Below are 19036 nucleotides of genomic sequence, written 5' to 3'. Positions count from 1 at the left end.
AATATGACACAGATATTCAGTACTTCGGTGTTCAAACAGAAATGTCATTTGAGCAAAATCTAAATCATATGATTACGTGACCTAATTTTATTTTCATACAGACGTACAAATAATTTTTAGATTTTTACATCACAGGATCAGTATGGCTTCTCCTTAGTGGACAACACAGCTATCTTAGCACACAAAAATTACTGAATTATTGAAACATGGTAGGACAAAGTTCAGTACATTCAACGCATCAGATTACGGTATGCCCTAATACTGCTCCAAGGTACTTCTGCCACACACTTCGCAAAACAATGATCAGCATTGCTGTATACAATGCTATACATTATAGATGGCATATCTGCCATATGCTATTATGTACCCGCACTGTAGAATCCCATTCCTGAATAACCATTCAGCTACTATTGATGTCAGACTACCAGGTCTGTAGTTCCCTTTTTCTCTCTCCCTCCTTTCTTAAATAATGTGGTTACATTTGCTACCTTCCAATCTGCAGGAACTGTTCCAGAATCTATAGAATTAAGATAAAAATAAAAAGAGGATGTAGCAAAAGGTTGGCTGTCCTTCAAGTAGAAAAGTCACCTGGTTCGGATGCATCCTAGGTTACAGAAAGAAATAAGGGTGGAAAGTGCAGATGCTCTACCCACAAACTTCCAATTCTCCTTAGATATGGGGTGGGGAGGACTGCAAAGTTTACACCCCTGCTTAAAAAAAGACATGGATAAACCTGGCAACTACAGGCCAGTCAGCTTAATGTCAGCAGTGGGAAAACTTTTAGAGACTATAATCCAGGACAAAATTAATTGGCATTTGGAAAGTGTGAACCAATAAATGAAAGTCAACACAGATTTGTTCAAATTGTGTTTGACTAACTTAATTGAATGCTTTGATGAAATAATGGAGAAGACTGATGACAGCAGTGTGGTAGATGGACTTTGAAAAGGCATTCATTTGACTAAAAGACCGGTTAGCAAATTGAAACAATTTTAAAATGGGTGTAGGAAATGTCCTGGGTTGTATGTACACGACAACAACTCATATTTGTTTAGCGCCTCTATTGTCATAAAACCTCCCAAGGTGCTTCACAGGAACATTTTAAAACAAAATATAACACCTAGCCACATAGGAGTTATTAGGTCAGATGACCAAAAGCTTGGTCAAAAGAGGTAGGTTTTAAGGCAGGGATCGCCAACATTTCAATCGTGAGCTACTAGTAGCTTGCTAGCAGTGGCTGGAGCATATGCAGTGCAGGTGCTGGAACTGGACAGACACGGTCATGTGGGATCCGCAGCAGGTTAGAAACCGCCGAGTGCAGGACAGGAATGGAGTCGGCGAGTGGGTGGGGGGGTCTGAGGTGTCGGCCTCAAACACCCCCAGTAAGAATAAAAGCAAAATACTGTGGGATGCTAGAAATCTGAAATGAAAACGTGCTGGAAATAATCAGCAGGCTTGACAGCATCTGTGGAGAGAGAGAAAAATAGAGTTAATGCTTCAGGTCTGTGACCTTTCATTTTCTGATAAAGTTTAGAGTTCAGGGCTAGAACAGGTTGGAGCTTTAGAAAAGATATGGCTCAGTAGGCGGATGAAAGGGAGGAATAGGACAACTGCTCAGATGGTCTCAAACTTAGTGACAAAGAATTCCATGAGCTCCTCGCACTCATTGTTGGAGGCAAGGGTGGAGGAGATAGGGGAAGAGGGGTTTAAGAAGATGGCTTGCAGTACAGAAAAGAAGCCAGGGGTTATCTTTGCATTCCAGAATGAGCTGGAATCGTGAGCAGTTTTAACAGACAAGGGCAGGACCCCATCATGTTTTATGTAGTTGAGCCAGATCTGGCAGCGGATAGCTAAACCAGTTGTCTGCCCTATTCCTCTCAAGTCTGCGTCCTTTGGACTCAAGAGCTGTACCAAGGGAATGGCCAGGGTGAGAGGGGTTAATGGTTTTACTGGGGACTAGGGCATTTGAGATAAATCTGCAATTGAGCAAATCAGTAGCTGCAGAAACATTGGTGGTGAAGTGAGTGCCAAAGGCTAGATAATTAGGATTTTGAAAGTGCAGTGTTAAGTGAATTGGGTGATAGTTTTTTCCAGGATACAGAAGGAGGTATGGCTGTGGCATCGAAGGGGCCTATGGACAGAGACTGGTACAAGGAAGTCATCAGAGAAAGCCTTATCTGTGATTGATACAATGGGACTAGCATGACCAAACGGGAGTTGAAGTTGAGAGTCATGGGACACAAATCTTTGAAGGTGACAGAACAAGTTGAGAAGGCTATTTCGAAGAAAAAAAACATATGGAACCCTTAGTTTTATTAATAGAGGAAGACAGTACAAAAGCGAAGAAGTTATGCTAAACCTTTATACAACAATGGTTAGACCTCAACTGGCATATTGTGTTCTATTCTGGGCACCACACTTTAGGAATGATTCTGACGCTTTGGAGAGGATGAAGAAAAAGTTTGCTCGAATGGTACCACAGATGAAAGACTTCAGTTGTGTGGAGAGACTGGAGAAGCTGGGGTTGTTCTCCTTAGAGCAGAGAAGATTCAGAGAAAATTTGATAGAGGTGTTCAAAATAATGAAGGATCTTTGATGGACTAAATGAGGAATAACAGTTTCCAGTGGCAGTATGGATCAGTAACCAGACAGCACAGATTTAAAAGGTGATTGGCAAAAGAACTAGAGACAACTTGAGGAAACTTTTTTAAAAAGTTGTGATCTGGAACGCACTGCCTGAAAAAGGGTGATGGAAGTAGATTCAATAGAAACTTTTAAAAAGAAATTGGATAAATACTTGAAGGGAAAGAGCATGAGAATTGGATAGTTCTACAAAAGAGCCAGCACAGGATAGATGGGCTTCTATTCCAAAACATTTTATGGAAGGATTACCATGTTAACAGAAAAGATCTTAGAGCATGTGTACTTGTGCCAAGTGGTTGTCACATAACACTGACATCTTTTTCCTCCTTCTGAGCTGCATCATTCTAGGATTATATTAATCTGCAACTTTTGCATGTGTTCTGGAGATTGAATTAATCAATTGTCCATTTTTCCATGAAAATCAGACAAATAACCTGCATGTGTGCCTTTAATTTCAGCTTTTGTCTTTTATAAAGCTTAGCATGTATAGCAAGATGGCAAGCATGGCGTGCCAAGTTAGAAGTTGCTCACCTGCACATATCTTCATGTTAGGCATCTTCTGGCTGACTCTAACACTACCCCGAATGCTCCCAGAGCCTAAATCCTTCCTCCACAACGTTCCTAGAAGCCAGGTCTTGTTGTAATATTCACCGACAACCCCTCCCCACAAAAAGTGTTGTTTGACCCGGAGATCCCATTCTTGATCACAGATCGGTTAGATTGTTGAACCCTGGCCCTCTTCCCAGATCCCAGGGCTGCCCCTGTCGAAAAGTAAGTGTCTCAAGTAATATGAAATGTCTTTATAAAGCTTAGGTCCCACCATACATAACCCAACAGGAGTCTGCTGGTATACTGTGTCAGCTGTGGCTCAGTTGACATACACACTTGCCTGAGTCAGAAGGTCTCCCACACGAGACTTGAGCATAAAAATATGGGCTGACACTCCAGTACAGTACTGAAGAAGTGCTGCACTGTCGAAGGTGCCGTCTTACGAACGAGACATTAATCAGAGGCCCCATCTTTCCTCTCAGATGGACGTAAAAGACACGATTTTGAGAAAAGGAATTTATCCACAGTAGCCTGGCCAATATTCATCCCTCAATTATTACTAAAACAGATTGTCTGGTCACTACCACAATGCTGCTTTGTGGGAGCTTGCTGTGCACAAATTGGCTGCTGTGTTTCCTATATTGCAACAAGGACTACACTTCAAAATAATTCTCTGTTGTAAAGTGCTTTGGGACATCCTGAAGTTGTGAAAGGCGCTAAATAAATGCAAGTCTGTCTTCCTTTAGTATTAAAATCTAGCCTGCCATTCTCTTGCAATCCTGCACTCCCCCCCACACATTTCAGAGAGCACATGAGTACTTATAGTAAATGGCATTTTCATAACGGACTGCTGGTTTACCAGTGAGGATCAAAGATCAGTCCTATGAGTGAAGGGAAAGCACAGGAGGAGTCAGAAATTGACAAGTGGACCCGTACCAGAAATGGTAGGTAATGGGATGTAAACCAGACTTAAATGCACCACCATCATTTTCAGAACTGAACTGACACAATGGAAACACATCAGTCTGGGGTTTGACTCAGGATAACAGGCAGTGCTGGGAGGATTAAGGCAGCACTGAGAGGATTAAGGCAGGCTGGGGCCAGCAACTAACAAGCAGCAGACTACAGCTCAAAATGCAACCATCGTGGCAATGCACAACAAATCATGCTATCAGGCAGAAATTCAGGATGACACTGTAAACCATGTTTTATGAATCATCTGGTACTTACACACACTATCCACCTTGTTGATCTGCCACAATCCGTGACTTCCAACAGCTAAAAAGACAGATCCCCAGATAACATATAGCCTCCCTGTCTCCAGCCTCAAAGTGCAAGTAGACACGCAAGTGTAAGGATGTTGTAATTCCCCCCTTCCTAAAATTCCAACACTCTTTCACTACCATGGGTCAAGGTGAAGCATTTATGTCCAATCCTGCCATAATCTTCCATGGATACAGGGGAGGTGCCAGAGGATTGGAGAGTGGCAAATGTGATCCCCATATTCAAGAAAGGGTGTAAGGACAGTCTTAGAAACTATAGGCCAGTCAGTTTAACATCTGTGGTGAGTAAGGTTTTAGAAACAATAATCAGGGAAAATACCAGATACTTAGAGAGATTTGAGTTAATTAAGGATAGCCAGCACAGATTCGAAAAAGGCAGATCATGCTGGACCTAACTGAATTTTTTGATAATGTAACAGAGAAGCTTTTTTAAGGGAATGCAGTGGATGTTGTCTATATGGATGTTAAGAAAGCATTTGATAAGGTACCACATAAAAGGCTGGTTAGCAAAATTGAGCTCATGGAATAGGAGCGTCCGTGTCCAATTGGTAAAATTTGGCTTAAGGACAGAAAACAGCGAGTCGTGGTAAATAGTTGCTTTCCAGACTGGAGGATGTACCCCAAGGGTCAGTGCTGGGACCACTGCTTTTTTTCTATAGTTTTCTACAGTATTTCTTGTAATACAAAATAGAATTTCAAAATTTACCATGACACCAAATTTGGAGATGTGGCAAATAATGAGGATGATATGAACCGCCAGCAACAGGACACAGATAGGCTAGCCGAGTGAGCAGACAGATGGAAGATGGTATTTAATACTGACAAGTGTGAGGTGATGCATTTTGGCAGAGCAATAGGGAAAGGCAATACATGCTTAATGGTGCAGATTTTAAAGTGTGCAGGGACAGAGGGACCTGGGGGTGCATGTGCATCAATCTTTGAAGGTGGCAGGACATATTGAGAGCGTGGTTAGTAAAACATATGGGATCTTGGGTGTCATAAATAGAGGCATAGAGTATAAAAGCAGAGAAGTTATGCTGAACCTTTACAAGGCTCTGGTTAGGCCCCAACTGGAGTATGGTGTCCAGTTCTGGTCACCACACTTCAAGAAGGATGTAGGGTGCTTGAGAGAGTGCAGAGATTTACCAGAATGGCTCCAGGGATGGAGGATTTTAGTTACAAGGTTAAGTTGGAAAGCTGGCTTTGTACTCCTTAGAACAAAGGAGACTGATGGGAGATTTAAGAGAGCTGTACAAGATTATGTCAAGCTTAAATAAGTTAGACAAGGAAATACTGTTCCCATTAACAAATGGTACAAGGACTAGGGGGCACAGATTGAAGGTTTTGGACAAGAGATGCAGGGAGTATATGAGAAAACACTTTTTTTTTTTACATAGCAAGTGGTAGTGGCCGGAAATTGCTGCCCACAAGGGTGGTGGAAGCAGAGACAATGACTTCAAAAATGGAAGTTGGATGGGCACTTGAGGAAATCGACTTACAGGAAAATAGGGATCGAGCAGGGGAGTGAGACTGACTGGATAGCTCCAAGGAGAACTGGCATGGAGTTGATGGAATGAATGGCCTCCTTCTGTGCCGTAAATAATTATGACTCACTTTTTAAACACCCACCCACTCAAAACTGTTTGCTCTTCATGTATCCTCCTATCACAGTGTCTCCGCTGCTATGCCTGCATCAACCAGCAAATCAAGATTGCTTTTGGTTGCTTTATTCTTTTTTGGTTTGGACATATTTGGCTTCTGTTTCAGGTCATGATATTTGACCCCTAGGTCGATAAATCAATTGTTTTAACTTGCCCTGTAAAAATTCCACACTGTTCCCAGAACATGAACAACAAACCTCTCTTTTAGATCAACACAGTTTTTGATTCTATCCCATGCTTTATAGGGCACTCCTTGTTTGAGAGCCAACAAAACAAAATACACAGGGCTTTATTTTAATTTTAATATCTAAATACATTAAGTAAAAGAACAAGCAGCAAAATAAAATTTTAAAATGCTTATAAGCTTTGTTAGCTCCTCATAGAAAGCAAATTTTTACCTAGTTCTCTTTGGAAGTTCGAAATAGATTCTCTTTGAAAGCTACATATTGAAACTGTGACTCAAAAATGATGAGCTGGCCATTCTCTTGATAGTGGTGAGCAAAGCTCAGAGAAGTTTAAGAGCTGACTGTCCAACTTAAAAGGAGTTGAAAATCTAAGTAGTTGAGCAAATCCCACCAAATGTTCATAACCAAATTGAGCAGCTTCCCCCCACCCCCACACTAGTTTCTAAAACTGATTATTGCAATTAAATGAACTTGCCTTATGACCAAAGCAGATTTTTAAACCCCTTACATGCTTTATACAATTACAGAAATAACATACTAATTCTTAAATTATTTCAAGTTTGCTTATGTAATCATGCAAAGTGGAAGTGACAAATTAATCCTTTTCAAAATTAGGGAAGCTGTAAAATATTGTCTCCTTTCCAATTTCAACTGATCAAAAATGGAATTTTCCGATAGATCCTAGATCAGGAAGGAAAAATAAGTTTATGAAAAAACTCCAATGGTATATCTTTACTACCAAAATAAAATTATGCTGGGGATAGTTACTGGACAAGTAATCCAATAAACTAGATCAATAATCTAGAGAATGCAAGTTTAAATCCCACCATGGCAATATGAGAATTTGAATTAAGTTTCCAAAAACAAATCTGAAAAAGCATAGCCAATAAAATACCAGTAAAAGTGACCATGAAACTGTTGGATTGCAATTTAAAAAATTCAGCTGGTTCACTAATGTCCTTTACGGAAGGAAACCTGTTGTTTTTAATCCAGTCTGTCCAAAATACATCTTTAGACCCTTACCATGGTTGATTCTTAATTGCCCTTTGAAATGACCTCGCAAATCACTCTTGTATCAAAGCACAACAAAAAATGGACTGCTCAAAGCGACAGCCCACCATCACCTTCTCAATGGCACCCAGCAATAGGCAATAAATGCTGGCTATTCTAGCAATGCCCACACGCCAAAAATGAAATTTTAAAAACTGATGACTATTCCTAGTCAGTAGAATATGTTTTTACAGTTCTAAAATAGGAAAGGAAAAGTATCTAAAGTTATAAAACTGTCAGTAAGATTAAAGTTAGCATGGCACATAATCCATATAATCACCCTGTGACTTCAACCAAGATGAAGTCATACAATAACACAGAGCCTTGTAAATCATTCCACATGATCATGATTAGTAAGTCAGCACAAACAGTTCACATTATCTAAACAAAAATTGAATTTAACATAATTAAACAAAAATGAACTTGTTATGGTAACCTTATTTCCAGCAGGTGAAACAAACAAATATTGCATGAGTTACACTGAGTCTACAGTACAGAAGCAGACCATGTGGCCCAACTGGTCTATGCTGAAGTTTATATTCCAAGAGAGCTTCCTCCCTTCATCTAACCCCATCAACATATCCCTCTATTCCTTTCTCCCTCATGTGTTTATCTAGTTTCCCCTTAAATGCATCTATGCTGTTGTCTCAACTACTCCCTGTGGAGGCACATTCCACCTTCCTACCACTATTTGGATAAAGACATTTCTACTGAATTTCCTATTGGATTTATTAATGACCATCTTATATTTATGGCCCCTACATGTGTGAGCATCTTGATATCTACCCTATCAAACCACTTCATCATTTTAAAAGCTTCTATCACCTCAGCTTTGTCTTTTTCCAGCCTCTTCAGTCTTTTCCAGTCAGTTGTGACTAAAGGCCTGCTACCCGACCCGAACCCGATAGGACCCAACAACGTGTTAGGTTTGGGTCGGGTTGCACTTCTGGTCCAGCGTTCGGGCTCGGGTTGGACACGCTCTATCATAGGTATGTGGCTCCACTGTTAAATTTAGCTTTTGGACTAGAAAGTTGGTTTTGTTAGTTATTTTAAGCTTGTGCAGATCAGCAAGAAAGTAAAATACGGAAGGTAAGTTGGTTGGGTCGGGCACGGGAAAAAATGGAAGGACTCGGGCCAGGTCACATGTGGTTCTGTCGGGCTCGGGTCGTTTTTTTTTTGCAGACCCGAGCAGGCCTTTAGTTGGGACCGCTCCATTCTGGTATCATTTTTGTAAATCTTTATTTGCACCTTCTCCAATGCCTTCTATATCATTTTAGTAATGCAGAATCACAAAATGATACAGCACCAAAGTAAGCCAATCTGCCCATCATGCCTATGTCTGCTTTTTTCAAAGACCTATCCAATTAGTCTCACTCACGTGCACTTTTTCAATTGCCCCAAAATTTGTTTTCTCTTCAAGCTTTTACCCAATTCCCTTTTGAAAGTTACTTTTGAGTGTATGGCCTCCTGGAGTCTGTTACTAATCTAGTCATTCCTTACCACATATCAGAGTTTTGTGCCAACTGCAAACTTTGAAATTATGCCCTGAGTACCCAAGTCGAGATCATTAATATATACCAAAAAGAGCAGTAGGGCTAAAACCTATCCCTGGAGACCATCACTGTATACTTCCCTCCAGTTGGAAAAACTGCTTAAAATTCAAAACACAGTGGCCTTTGAAGAGAGCGGATTACTATGAGGAAGAACTTGTCATATGGAGACCTGAACTGCTCACAGTGCTCCAAGTCTGGTCTAACCAAGGTTCTATCCAAGTTTAATATGACTTCCCTACTTTTAAATTTTAACCCTCAATGCTACAATGCTTGTTTTGCTTTTTTTTTTAAAAATGGTCTTATTTACCTACATCGTTACTTTTAGTGACTTTTGTATGTTTAATAGGTAGAGGGGAGATTGTGGCATAGTGGTAATGCCACTGAACTACTAATCCAGAGGCTATTCTGGGGACACAGGTTCCAATCCCACTACAGCATCTGGTGGAATTTAAATTCAATTAATTAACAGAAATCTGGAAGTGAAAGCTAGTCTCAGTAATGGTGCCATGAAACTATCAAATGTCATAAAAACCCATTTGGTTCAGTAATGTCCTTTAGGGAAGGAAATATGCTGTCCTTATAATAAAAGCAAAATACTGCGGATGCTGGAAATCTGAAACAAAAACAAGAAATGCTGGATTCACTCAGCAGGTCTGGCAGCATCTGTGGAAAGAGAAGCAGAGTTAACGTTTCGGGTCAGTGACCCTTCTTCGGAACTGCCTTATGCTGTCCTTACCTGGTCTGGCCTGTCCAGATCCACAGCAATGTAGTTGACTTTTAACTGCCCTCTGAAATGGCCTAGCAAGCCATTCAGTTGTCAAGGGCAATTAGGAATAGGCAACAAACGCTGGCTTTGCCAGCGACACCCACATCCCAAGAAAAAGAGTAAAGAAAAAAAAAGACAGCTTATAATTATTAATAAACTGTTCAAATACAAATAGACAATTACTTAATTAAGCAGAACCAAGAACAGCAAAGACTTAATTACTATGATTATCCTAGCCTAGGGGATAAAAACATTGGGTGGAGTTAGATGTGCTTCCTTAAAATTAACAGATGATCCTAGAAATCTCTTGCAATAACGATCCTGTGGAAATGTCCTACTCAGTGCACCAACACGAAGCTGAGTGATGGGACATAGGTTTGGTCTATAATTTCCCACCAAGCGCATTCCCAGTCCAAACAGGAACATATGGAAGCGGGCAGGAAAGTGGAATTGAAGTCCAAGATCAGCCATGATCGCATTGAATGGCAGAGCAGGCTCGATGGGCCATATGGTCTACTTCTGCTCCTATTTCGTATTCTTGTATAGTAGAAGACAGCTCTTGAAAAAAGTTTTGCAGGATTTTTTTTGAAAGATTGAGGTAAAGGACAATTTTAGAAGATTGCCTCATTCTCTGCTAGCAGTAGAACAATTTAATAAGGCCAGAACCATTGCAATGTCAAAACCACAGCACCTTTTCAATACTTCAGCTACATGAAAAAGAGATGCATCTTCTGCAATTAAAATCAAAGTTAAAAGGTTAACTTGCTCATGCTATTTTGTACTGTGGAGACCTCTAACCTTGAAAACTGACTCTTACAGTGTTGGGTTAAACTAAACTAATGTTTCTCTGTAACTTTTACTGTGAACAGTATCAGATGTAGTTATACAAAGTAGCTGTCAGTACAACATTAAGCTTGGGTTATGTCCTTGAAGTCTTCCAAGTATAGCAAGATCCAACAGTAAATCTTTCTTATATTGCATTATATACTCAATTTGATTACTGGTTGCAAGCTTCTTCATGCAAGTCGTATTATAGAAATTTACAGCATGTAAGGTGGCGATTCGGCCCATTGTGTTCATGCCGTCCGGCAAGTAGCATAATCCCACTTTCCAGCTCTTAATCCATAGCCTTGTACCTCATCAGTGTCAGCCGTGGTTCAGTTGGCAGAATTCTCACCTCTTAGTCACAAGATTCTGGATCCAAGTCCCAATCGAAGGCTTGAGCACAAAAATTGAGGCTGACAGTCCAGTGTAGTACCGAGGGAGTACTGCACTGTCGGAGGTGCTGTCTTTCAGATGACGTTACACCGAGGCCCCATCGGCTTGCTCAGATGGATGTAAGAGATCCATGGCACTATTATTTCGAACAGCAGGGGAGTTATCCCCAGTGTTATGGACAGGTGAGAGATGATAGGGATGGTTCCCCCTTTTACATCTCTTCACTGACCAAACTCAGCATTTTTGAAGTGTTTAACTCGAGTGCTTTAATTATCAAGAACAAATAACAGGTTTCGTCCGAAGTCTAAAAGATAAATGTTTATTATACAAAACCCAAAATAAACACAACGCCCACTCTCACACTCATACACATGCACTCAAGAAAAGATACAGATTATAAAGATAACTTGCATTAGGTCAGATGATTTGTAAAAAGAGTTCTCTGTTAAACCTGCTTTTCCCCCAGGGTGAAGACTTGAAACAGTGCAGGCCTGAAATCTTGCTCCCTTGTTCACTGAAGAAAGACTTGGGAGGTTCATAAAGACAGATACGCTGTTGCAGACTGCTTTTGTTATACTGCAGCCAAAGGTCAATGGCAAAGTCCATGTACAATTTCTCAGGTAGGGAGTCCAAGGCCAAGCTCCAGTCACTGCCTACATGTAGTTCAAAGCTGGTAATCTTAGCAGGGTCCTTTCCTTTCAATGGCATAGATGTATCTTCTTTGTCTGTCCAGAATGTACCTTTATTAAAGCTCCTTATCAGAAACCTAGGCTGGGATTTAACCCTGGGCGGACAGGAGCCGGCCACCGACTGAAAGGTCGGTGGCGAACCCGCTTCCACCTCATCTGAGGATCCGACCCGTAAAATACAGGTCGCCTGGCTTCAACTGGTGCGAGGCGCGAGTTCCATCCACTTGAGGTAGGAAGTCCCACCTAATAGAGCTGCAACAGCCCAGCTTGAAGATGATGATGCTGTCGGGGAGCCCAGAACAAAGATACGTTTTGGTTGCCTCGCTGGAGGTGATCAGGGGGGCCCCGGCGAGGCAAGGGTTGTCGATTGGGGGGTGCGCGCCTTGGGTGAGGTTGGAGCAGTGGGGGCAGCCCTCCATCGGGCACAGGGTGCCCTATCGTGAGGGCCCGCCACTCCCCGCCAGGCTGTCAGAGAGCCACCTGCTTTTGTCAGGCAGCTTCTCTCGGGCCTCAGCCGCCCAACTAGCCACGTGTGGAGGCAGGCGAAGGTCCTTAAGTGGCCACTTAAGGGCCCTGATCGGCCTGGGGCGGGCAGGCTTTTTCGCCACCACTGCCCAGCGTAAAGTGGTGGCGGAGGCGGGAGCAGTTCAGGAAATGCTCCCAGAGCCTCCCACTCCATTTTACCCCCTCCCCCCCACATCCAGCTCGTGTGTGTGTGTGTGTGTATGGGGGGGGTTTCTGTGATGTGACCATAGTTTCTCTTTCCATTGTCCTCATAAATGGTTTCTGCTGGCGAGGCCATTGTTAGACAATGGGGGCTTTTCACACCCATTCTTTGGATTTTATGTTTGGTTTGCAGGTTTGCAACATCATTGTTTGTCCAATCAGTTGGAGAGAAGCAGCCGTTCGCACAGAAATGGTCATTTGCATTTTAAGAATTTCTCAGGGATGTACCCAGAAAGGTCATTTGTATTTTAATGACTTATACCTGCAGGGTTACGGGGATCGAACTGGGGAGTGGGACTTACTGGATAGCTCTGAGGACAGCAGGCATGGACTCAATGGGCCAAATAGCCTCCTTCTGTGCTGTAAATGACTATGATTTCGCCAAGACTTGTCCAGACAAGAAAAATAGCACAGGATTCTTGTAGTTCTATGTGTATTGGCAGGAAAGGAAAAGTCACCTAACCGCTTACTCCATTTTGTTTACAAGTGTTTGTTTCAGGTTTACTTCACAAGTTCATTTTAAGGTTCATAAGTTTGGATTGCGTGGGCATGACACCAGCGTCCTGGACAATATTTATCCCTCAATCGACATCACGAAAACTTATCAGGTCATTATCACATTGCTGTCTGTGGGAGTCATTTGTGCGCATACTGGCTGCTGCATTTCCAGCATTACAACAGTGATTAACTTCAAAAAGTACTTCATTGGCTGTAAAGCACTTTTGAGATGTCCGGTTGCGAAAAGCTCTACATAAATGCAAGTCTTTCTTTTTACTTTATAGGTCATGACACTTCATGTGCATTTTCATGTATTTAATAAATGTTATAAGGGTTTCTGCCTCTACCACCCTTTCAGGCAGTGAGTTCCAGATCCCCATCACACTCTAAATCTTTTGTCTTTTACCCTTAATCTACACTCCCTGGTAATGGCCCCCTCAACCAAGGGGAATAGGGCCTTCCGATCCACTCTATCCAGACCCCTCATAATTTTATACACTGCAAATATGTTGCCCCTCAGCCTCCTCTGTTCCCAAGAAAACAACCCTAGCCTATTCAATCTTTCCTCATAACTAAAATTCTCCAGTCTGACCAACATGCTTGTAGATCTCCTCTGTACTCTCTCTCGTGCAATCACATCTTTCCTATAGTGCAGTGGTCAGAAGTGCAAGCAGTACTTCAGCTGTGGCCTAACTAGTGTTTTATACTGATCCAACGTAACCTCCCAGCTCTTATATGCTACGCCTTAGTTAATAAAGGCAAGTAGCCTGTATGCCTTCTTGACCACTTTACCCACCTGCCCAACCACCTTCAGGGATCTGTGGGACATACACTAAGGTCCCTCTGTTCCTCTACACTTCTCAATATCCTACCACATATTGTCTATTCCCTTACCTTGTTAGCCTTCCCCAAATGCATTACCTCACAATTCTCTGGATTGAACTCCATTTGCCACTGTTCTGCCCACCTGACTACTCCATAGATATCATTCTGCAGTCTACAGCTTTCTTATCAACCATATGACCAATTTTATTTAATCATTTGCAAACTTTTTAAAATCATACCCCCTACATTCAAGTCCAAATCATTGGTATATACCACATAAAGCAAGGGACCCAGTACTGAGCCGTGCGGAACCCCACTGGAAACGGCCTTCCAGTCACAAAAACACGCATCGACCATTACCCTTTGCTTCCTGCATTACCCAATTTTGGATCCAACTTGCCACTCTGCCTTGGATCCCATGGGCTTTTACTTCTGTGATCAGCCTGCCACAAGGCCCCTTATCAAAAGCCTTTCTAAAATCCATATAGACAACGTCGAATGTACTGCCCTAATCGATCCTTCTTGTTAGCTCCTCAAAAAATTCAATCATGTTAGTCAGACACGACCCTCCTTTAACTAATCAAAGACAGTCAACACAGATTAATCAGTGTCTTTTTAAATGAAGATTTATCCTGTCCCTCAGAAATTTTTCTAATTATTTTCCCACCACAGCATGGGACAGGACGTCAGAAATGCTCCACCATTAATATTGGCGACCACGCTCTGGAAGTGGTTCAAGAGTTCACCTACCGAGGCTCAACTATCACCAGTAATCGGTCTCGCGATGCAGAAATCAACAAGCGCATGGGAAAGGCATCCGCTGCTATGTCCAGACTGGCCAAAAGAGTGTGGAAAAATGGCGCACTGGCACAGAACACAAAAGTCCAAGTGTATCAAGCCTGTGTCCTCAGTACCTTGCTCTACAGCAACGAGTCCTGGACAATGTAAGTCAGCCAAGAGCGACGTCTCAATTCATTCCATCTTCGCTGCCTCCGGAGAATCCTTGGCATCAGATGGCAGGACCGTATCTCCAACACAGAAGTCCTCGAGGCGGCCAACATCCCCTGCATATATATCCAACTGAGCCAGCGGCGCTCGAGATGGCTTGGCCATGTGAGCCGCATGGAAGACGGTAGGATCCCCAAGGACACATTGTACAGCGAGTTCGTCACTGGTATCAGACCCACCGGCCGTCCATGTCGCTGCTTTAAAGACGTCTGCAAACGCGACATGAAATCCTGTGACACAGACCACAAGTCGTGGGACTCAGTTGCCAGTGATCGCCAGAGCTGGCGGACAGCCATAAATGCGGGACTAAAGAGTGGCGAGTTGAAGAGACTTAGCTGTTGGCAGGAAAAAAGACAGAAGCACAAGGGGAGAGCCAACTGTGTAACAGCCCCGACAACCAATTTTATCTGCAGCGCCTGTGGAAGAGTCTGTCACTCTAGAATTGGCCTTTATAGCCACTCCAAGCACTGCTTCACAACCCACTGACCACCTCCAGGCGCTTACCCAATGTCTCTAGAGACAAGGAGGCCAAAGAAGAAAGAAGAGATTACAGACCCAGCAGAGGTGGTGGCACAGTGGTATATAGTAGGGAGGGAGTTGCCCTGGGAGTCCTCAACATCGACTACAGACCCCATTATGTCTCATGGCATCAGGTCAAACATGGGCAAGGTAACCTCCTACTGATTACCACCTACCGCCCTCCCTCAGCTGATGAGTCAGTACTCCTCCATGTTGAACACCATTTGGAGGAAGCACTGAGGGTGGCAAGGGCACAAAATGTACTCTGGGTGGGGGACTTCAATGTCCATCACCAAGAGTGGCTCGGTCGCACCACTACTGACCGAGCTGGCAGAGTCTTAAAGGACATAGCTGCTAGACTGGGTCTGCGGCAGGTGGTGGGGGAACAGACACGAGGGAAAAACATACTTGACCTCGTCCTCACCAATCTGCCTGCTGCAGATGCTTCTGTCCATGACTGTATTGGTAGGAGTGACCACCGCACAGTCCTTGTGGAGGCGAAGTCCCGCCTTCACATTGAGCATACCGTTCATCATGTTGTGTGGCACTATCACCGTGCTAAATGGGATAGATTTCGAACAGATCTAGCAATGCAAAACTGGGCATCCATGAGGTGCTGTGGGCCATCAGCAGCAGCAGAACTGTACTCAACCACAATCTGTAACCTCATGGCCCGGCATATCCCCCACTCTACCATTACCATCAAGCCAGGAGACCAAACCCTGGTTCAATGAAGAGTGCAGGAGGGCATGCCAGGCATACCTCAAAATGAGGTGTCAACCCAGTGAACTACAACACAGGACTATCTGCGTGCCAAACTGCGTAAGCAGCATGCGATAGACAGAGCTAAGTGATCCCATAACCAACGGATCAGATCTAAGCTGTGCAGACCTGCCACATCCAGCTGTAAATGGTGGTGGACAATTAAGCAACTAACTGGAGGAGGTGGCTCCACAAATATCCCCATCCTCCATCATGGGGGAGCCCAGCACATCAGTGCGAAAGATAAGGCTGAAGCATTTTAACAATCTTCAGCCAGAAATGCCGAGTTGATGATCCATCTCAGCCTCCTCCTCAAGTCCCCAGCATCACAGGTGCCAGACTTCAGCCAATTCGATTCACTCCGCGTGATATCAAGAAACGACTGAAGGCACTGGAGACTGCAAAAGCTATGGACCCTGACAATATTCCGGCAATAGTACTGAAGAACTGGCCTCCAGAACTTGTCGCGCCACTAGCCAAGCTGTTCCAGTTCAGCTACAACACTGGCATCTACCCGGCAATGTGGAAAATTGCCCAGGTATGTCCTGTACACAAAAAGCAGGACAAGTCCAACCCGGCCAATTACCGCCCCATCAGCCTACTCTCAATCATCAGCAAAGTGATGGAAGGTGTCATCAACATTGCCATCAAGCTGCACTTGTTTAGCAATAACCTGCTCAGTGACGCTCAGTTTGGGTTCCGCCAGGGCCACTCAGCTCCTGACCTCATTACAGCCTTGGTTCAAACATGGACAAAAGAGCTGAACACAAGAGGTGAGGCGAGAGTGACCGCCCTTGACATCAAGGCAGCATTTGACCAAGTATGGCATCAAGGAGCCCTAGCAAAACTGGAGTCAATGGGAATCAGGGGGAAAACCCTCCACTGGCTAGCGTCAGACCTAGCGCAAATGAAGATGGTTGTGGTTGTTGGAGGTCAATCATCTGAGCTCCAGGACATCACTGCAGGAGTTCCTCAGGGCAGCGTTCTAGGCCCAACCATCTTCAGCTGCTTCATCAATGACCTTCCTTCAATCATAAGGTCAGAAGTGGGGATGTTCGCTGATGATTACACAATGTTCAGCACCATTCGTGACTCCTCAGATACTGAAGCAGTCCGTGTAGAAATGCAGCAAGACTTGGACAATATCCAGGCGTGGGCTGATAAGTGGCAAGTAACATTCGCGCCACACAAGTGCCGGGCAATGATCATCTCCAACGAGAGAGAATCTAACCATCTCCCCTTGACATTCAACAGCATTACCATTGCTGAATCCCCCACTATCAACATCCTACCATTGACCAGAAACTGAACTGGAGCAGCCATATAAATACCATGGCTACAAGAGCAGGTCAGAGGCTAGGAATCCTGAGGCGAGTAACTCACATCCTGACTCCCCAAAGACTGTCCACCATCTACAAGGCACAAGTCAGGAGTGTGATGGAATACTCTCCACTTGCCTGGATGGATGCAGCTCCAACAACACTCAAGAAACTCAACACCATCCAGGACAAAGCAGCCCACTTGATTGGCACCCCATCTACAAACATTCACTCCCTCCACACTGAAGCACAGTGGCAACAGTGTGTACCATCTACAAGATGCACTGCAGCAATGCACCAAGGCTCCTTAGACAGCACCTTCCAAACCCTCTACCAACTAGAAGGACAAGGGCAGCAAATGCATGGGAACACCACCACCTGCAAGTTCCCTTCTAAGTCACACACCATCCTGACTTGGAACTATATCGCCATTCCTTCACTGTCGCTGGGTCAAAATCCTGGAACTCCCTTCCTAACAGCACTGTGGGTATACCTACCCCAAATGGACTGCAGCGGTTCAAGAAGGCAGCTCACCACCACCTTCTCAAGGGCAATTAGGGATGGGCAATAAATGCTGGCCTAGCCAGCGACGCCCATATCCCTTTATGAATAAAAAAAAGCAATTAACTGGATATCCAGTTCAAAATGAGTGTGTGTAACAGGGGACTGAAATACATCCAAAAGCTAACAGAAATACTTCCATGTTTAATTTTCAATTGATCAATGAAAGGCCACAGCCTCAAGTAGTTAATATAGTACATAATCAACCAGAAAGTTATTTTAACATTTATCTATTGGGTAGTAAAGGATAAACATGCTAAAAGATAAAAGGTCATACTCACCCACCAAGAAAGCACAGGATATAAAATGCAAAGTAAAATATAGCAAAGGGTCCAAAAGTGACAAGAAAAAGAACGACGCCAAGGCCTCCCCATCCCCATATGGAAACACCAGCCTGAAACGACAAAAACAATTGTAAGCAAGTACACATGAGAGAAGTGAAATGAACACAAGAGCTTAAGTAACTTAGAGCATAAACAACCTAATAACAGTAGATTACAATCTAACTCTGGAAATAAAATCAAAGAACTTAAAATTTTTTATCAAGCATGAATGTAGAACAGGTACTTTAAGTTTAAAGATACAAGACAGAATTTTCTCAATAACCTGCACCACCTATGGGATCACATGTTGTGGGCCATCAAGCAATGCATGTGAAGCCCTGTTGACAGTACGGACTCTTGAAAAAAAATCAATGCGTTCTCTGACTGGTTCATCAACTTTCTAATTACACTTATTGACTCTTAATGTACCCCCCTTGCCCATACATTATCTCAAAACATCCTAGTTACATTTCAGGCTCTCCTCAATCTTTAGGTTTACTGTAAAATGCAGTTTCCACAAGCATCCCACATTTCCCATGAAAATAAATCCTTTGTGCCTTGAATAGGAAATGAGTGGCACAGGATTAACAATTACTCTTTACACAAAGATACCTTGCCCTTACACTAATTGCTCACCACGTACTAACCCCACAGGCAGAATTACACCTAACTGTGTTGCTTAGGCTAAAATTATGTCAGATATATTTTCTGGAATTAAGAATTAAGAATGACAAATAAATAGTGCAAGATACTGACAGCACCAATACATTTAAAAAGAACTAGGACTGAAATCAGTTCCTAAGATTTTTTGAAATATCTTCAAAATAATTGTCACAGCCCAATAAATTGTAAGACCTTGGCCTCGATTTTGCAATCAGCAGCGAAGTGATGGCAATCA

At 43.2% G+C, this 19036-nt stretch overlaps 1 protein-coding gene across 1 annotated transcript in view; it reads right to left on the bottom strand.

Annotated features, from left to right (window-relative positions):
• LOC137380684 (sorting nexin-13-like) overlaps window positions 1-19036 on the bottom strand; it is an 89872-nt gene that overhangs the window by 18146 nt on the left and 52690 nt on the right. Inside the window, exon 2 of the mRNA XM_068052914.1 lies at window positions 18097-18209. Within this exon, the coding sequence (XP_067909015.1) occupies window positions 18097-18209 (113 nt within the window). The remainder of the gene's footprint in view (window positions 1-18096; window positions 18210-19036) is intronic.

Source organism: Heterodontus francisci, chromosome 2 (genome assembly GCF_036365525.1).
Source record: "Heterodontus francisci isolate sHetFra1 chromosome 2, sHetFra1.hap1, whole genome shotgun sequence".
In the NCBI taxonomy this organism is placed as follows: domain Eukaryota; kingdom Metazoa; phylum Chordata; class Chondrichthyes; order Heterodontiformes; family Heterodontidae; genus Heterodontus; species Heterodontus francisci.
Note: the sequence above shows the minus strand (reverse complement) of the source record. Positions and strands in the feature narration are given on the sequence as shown.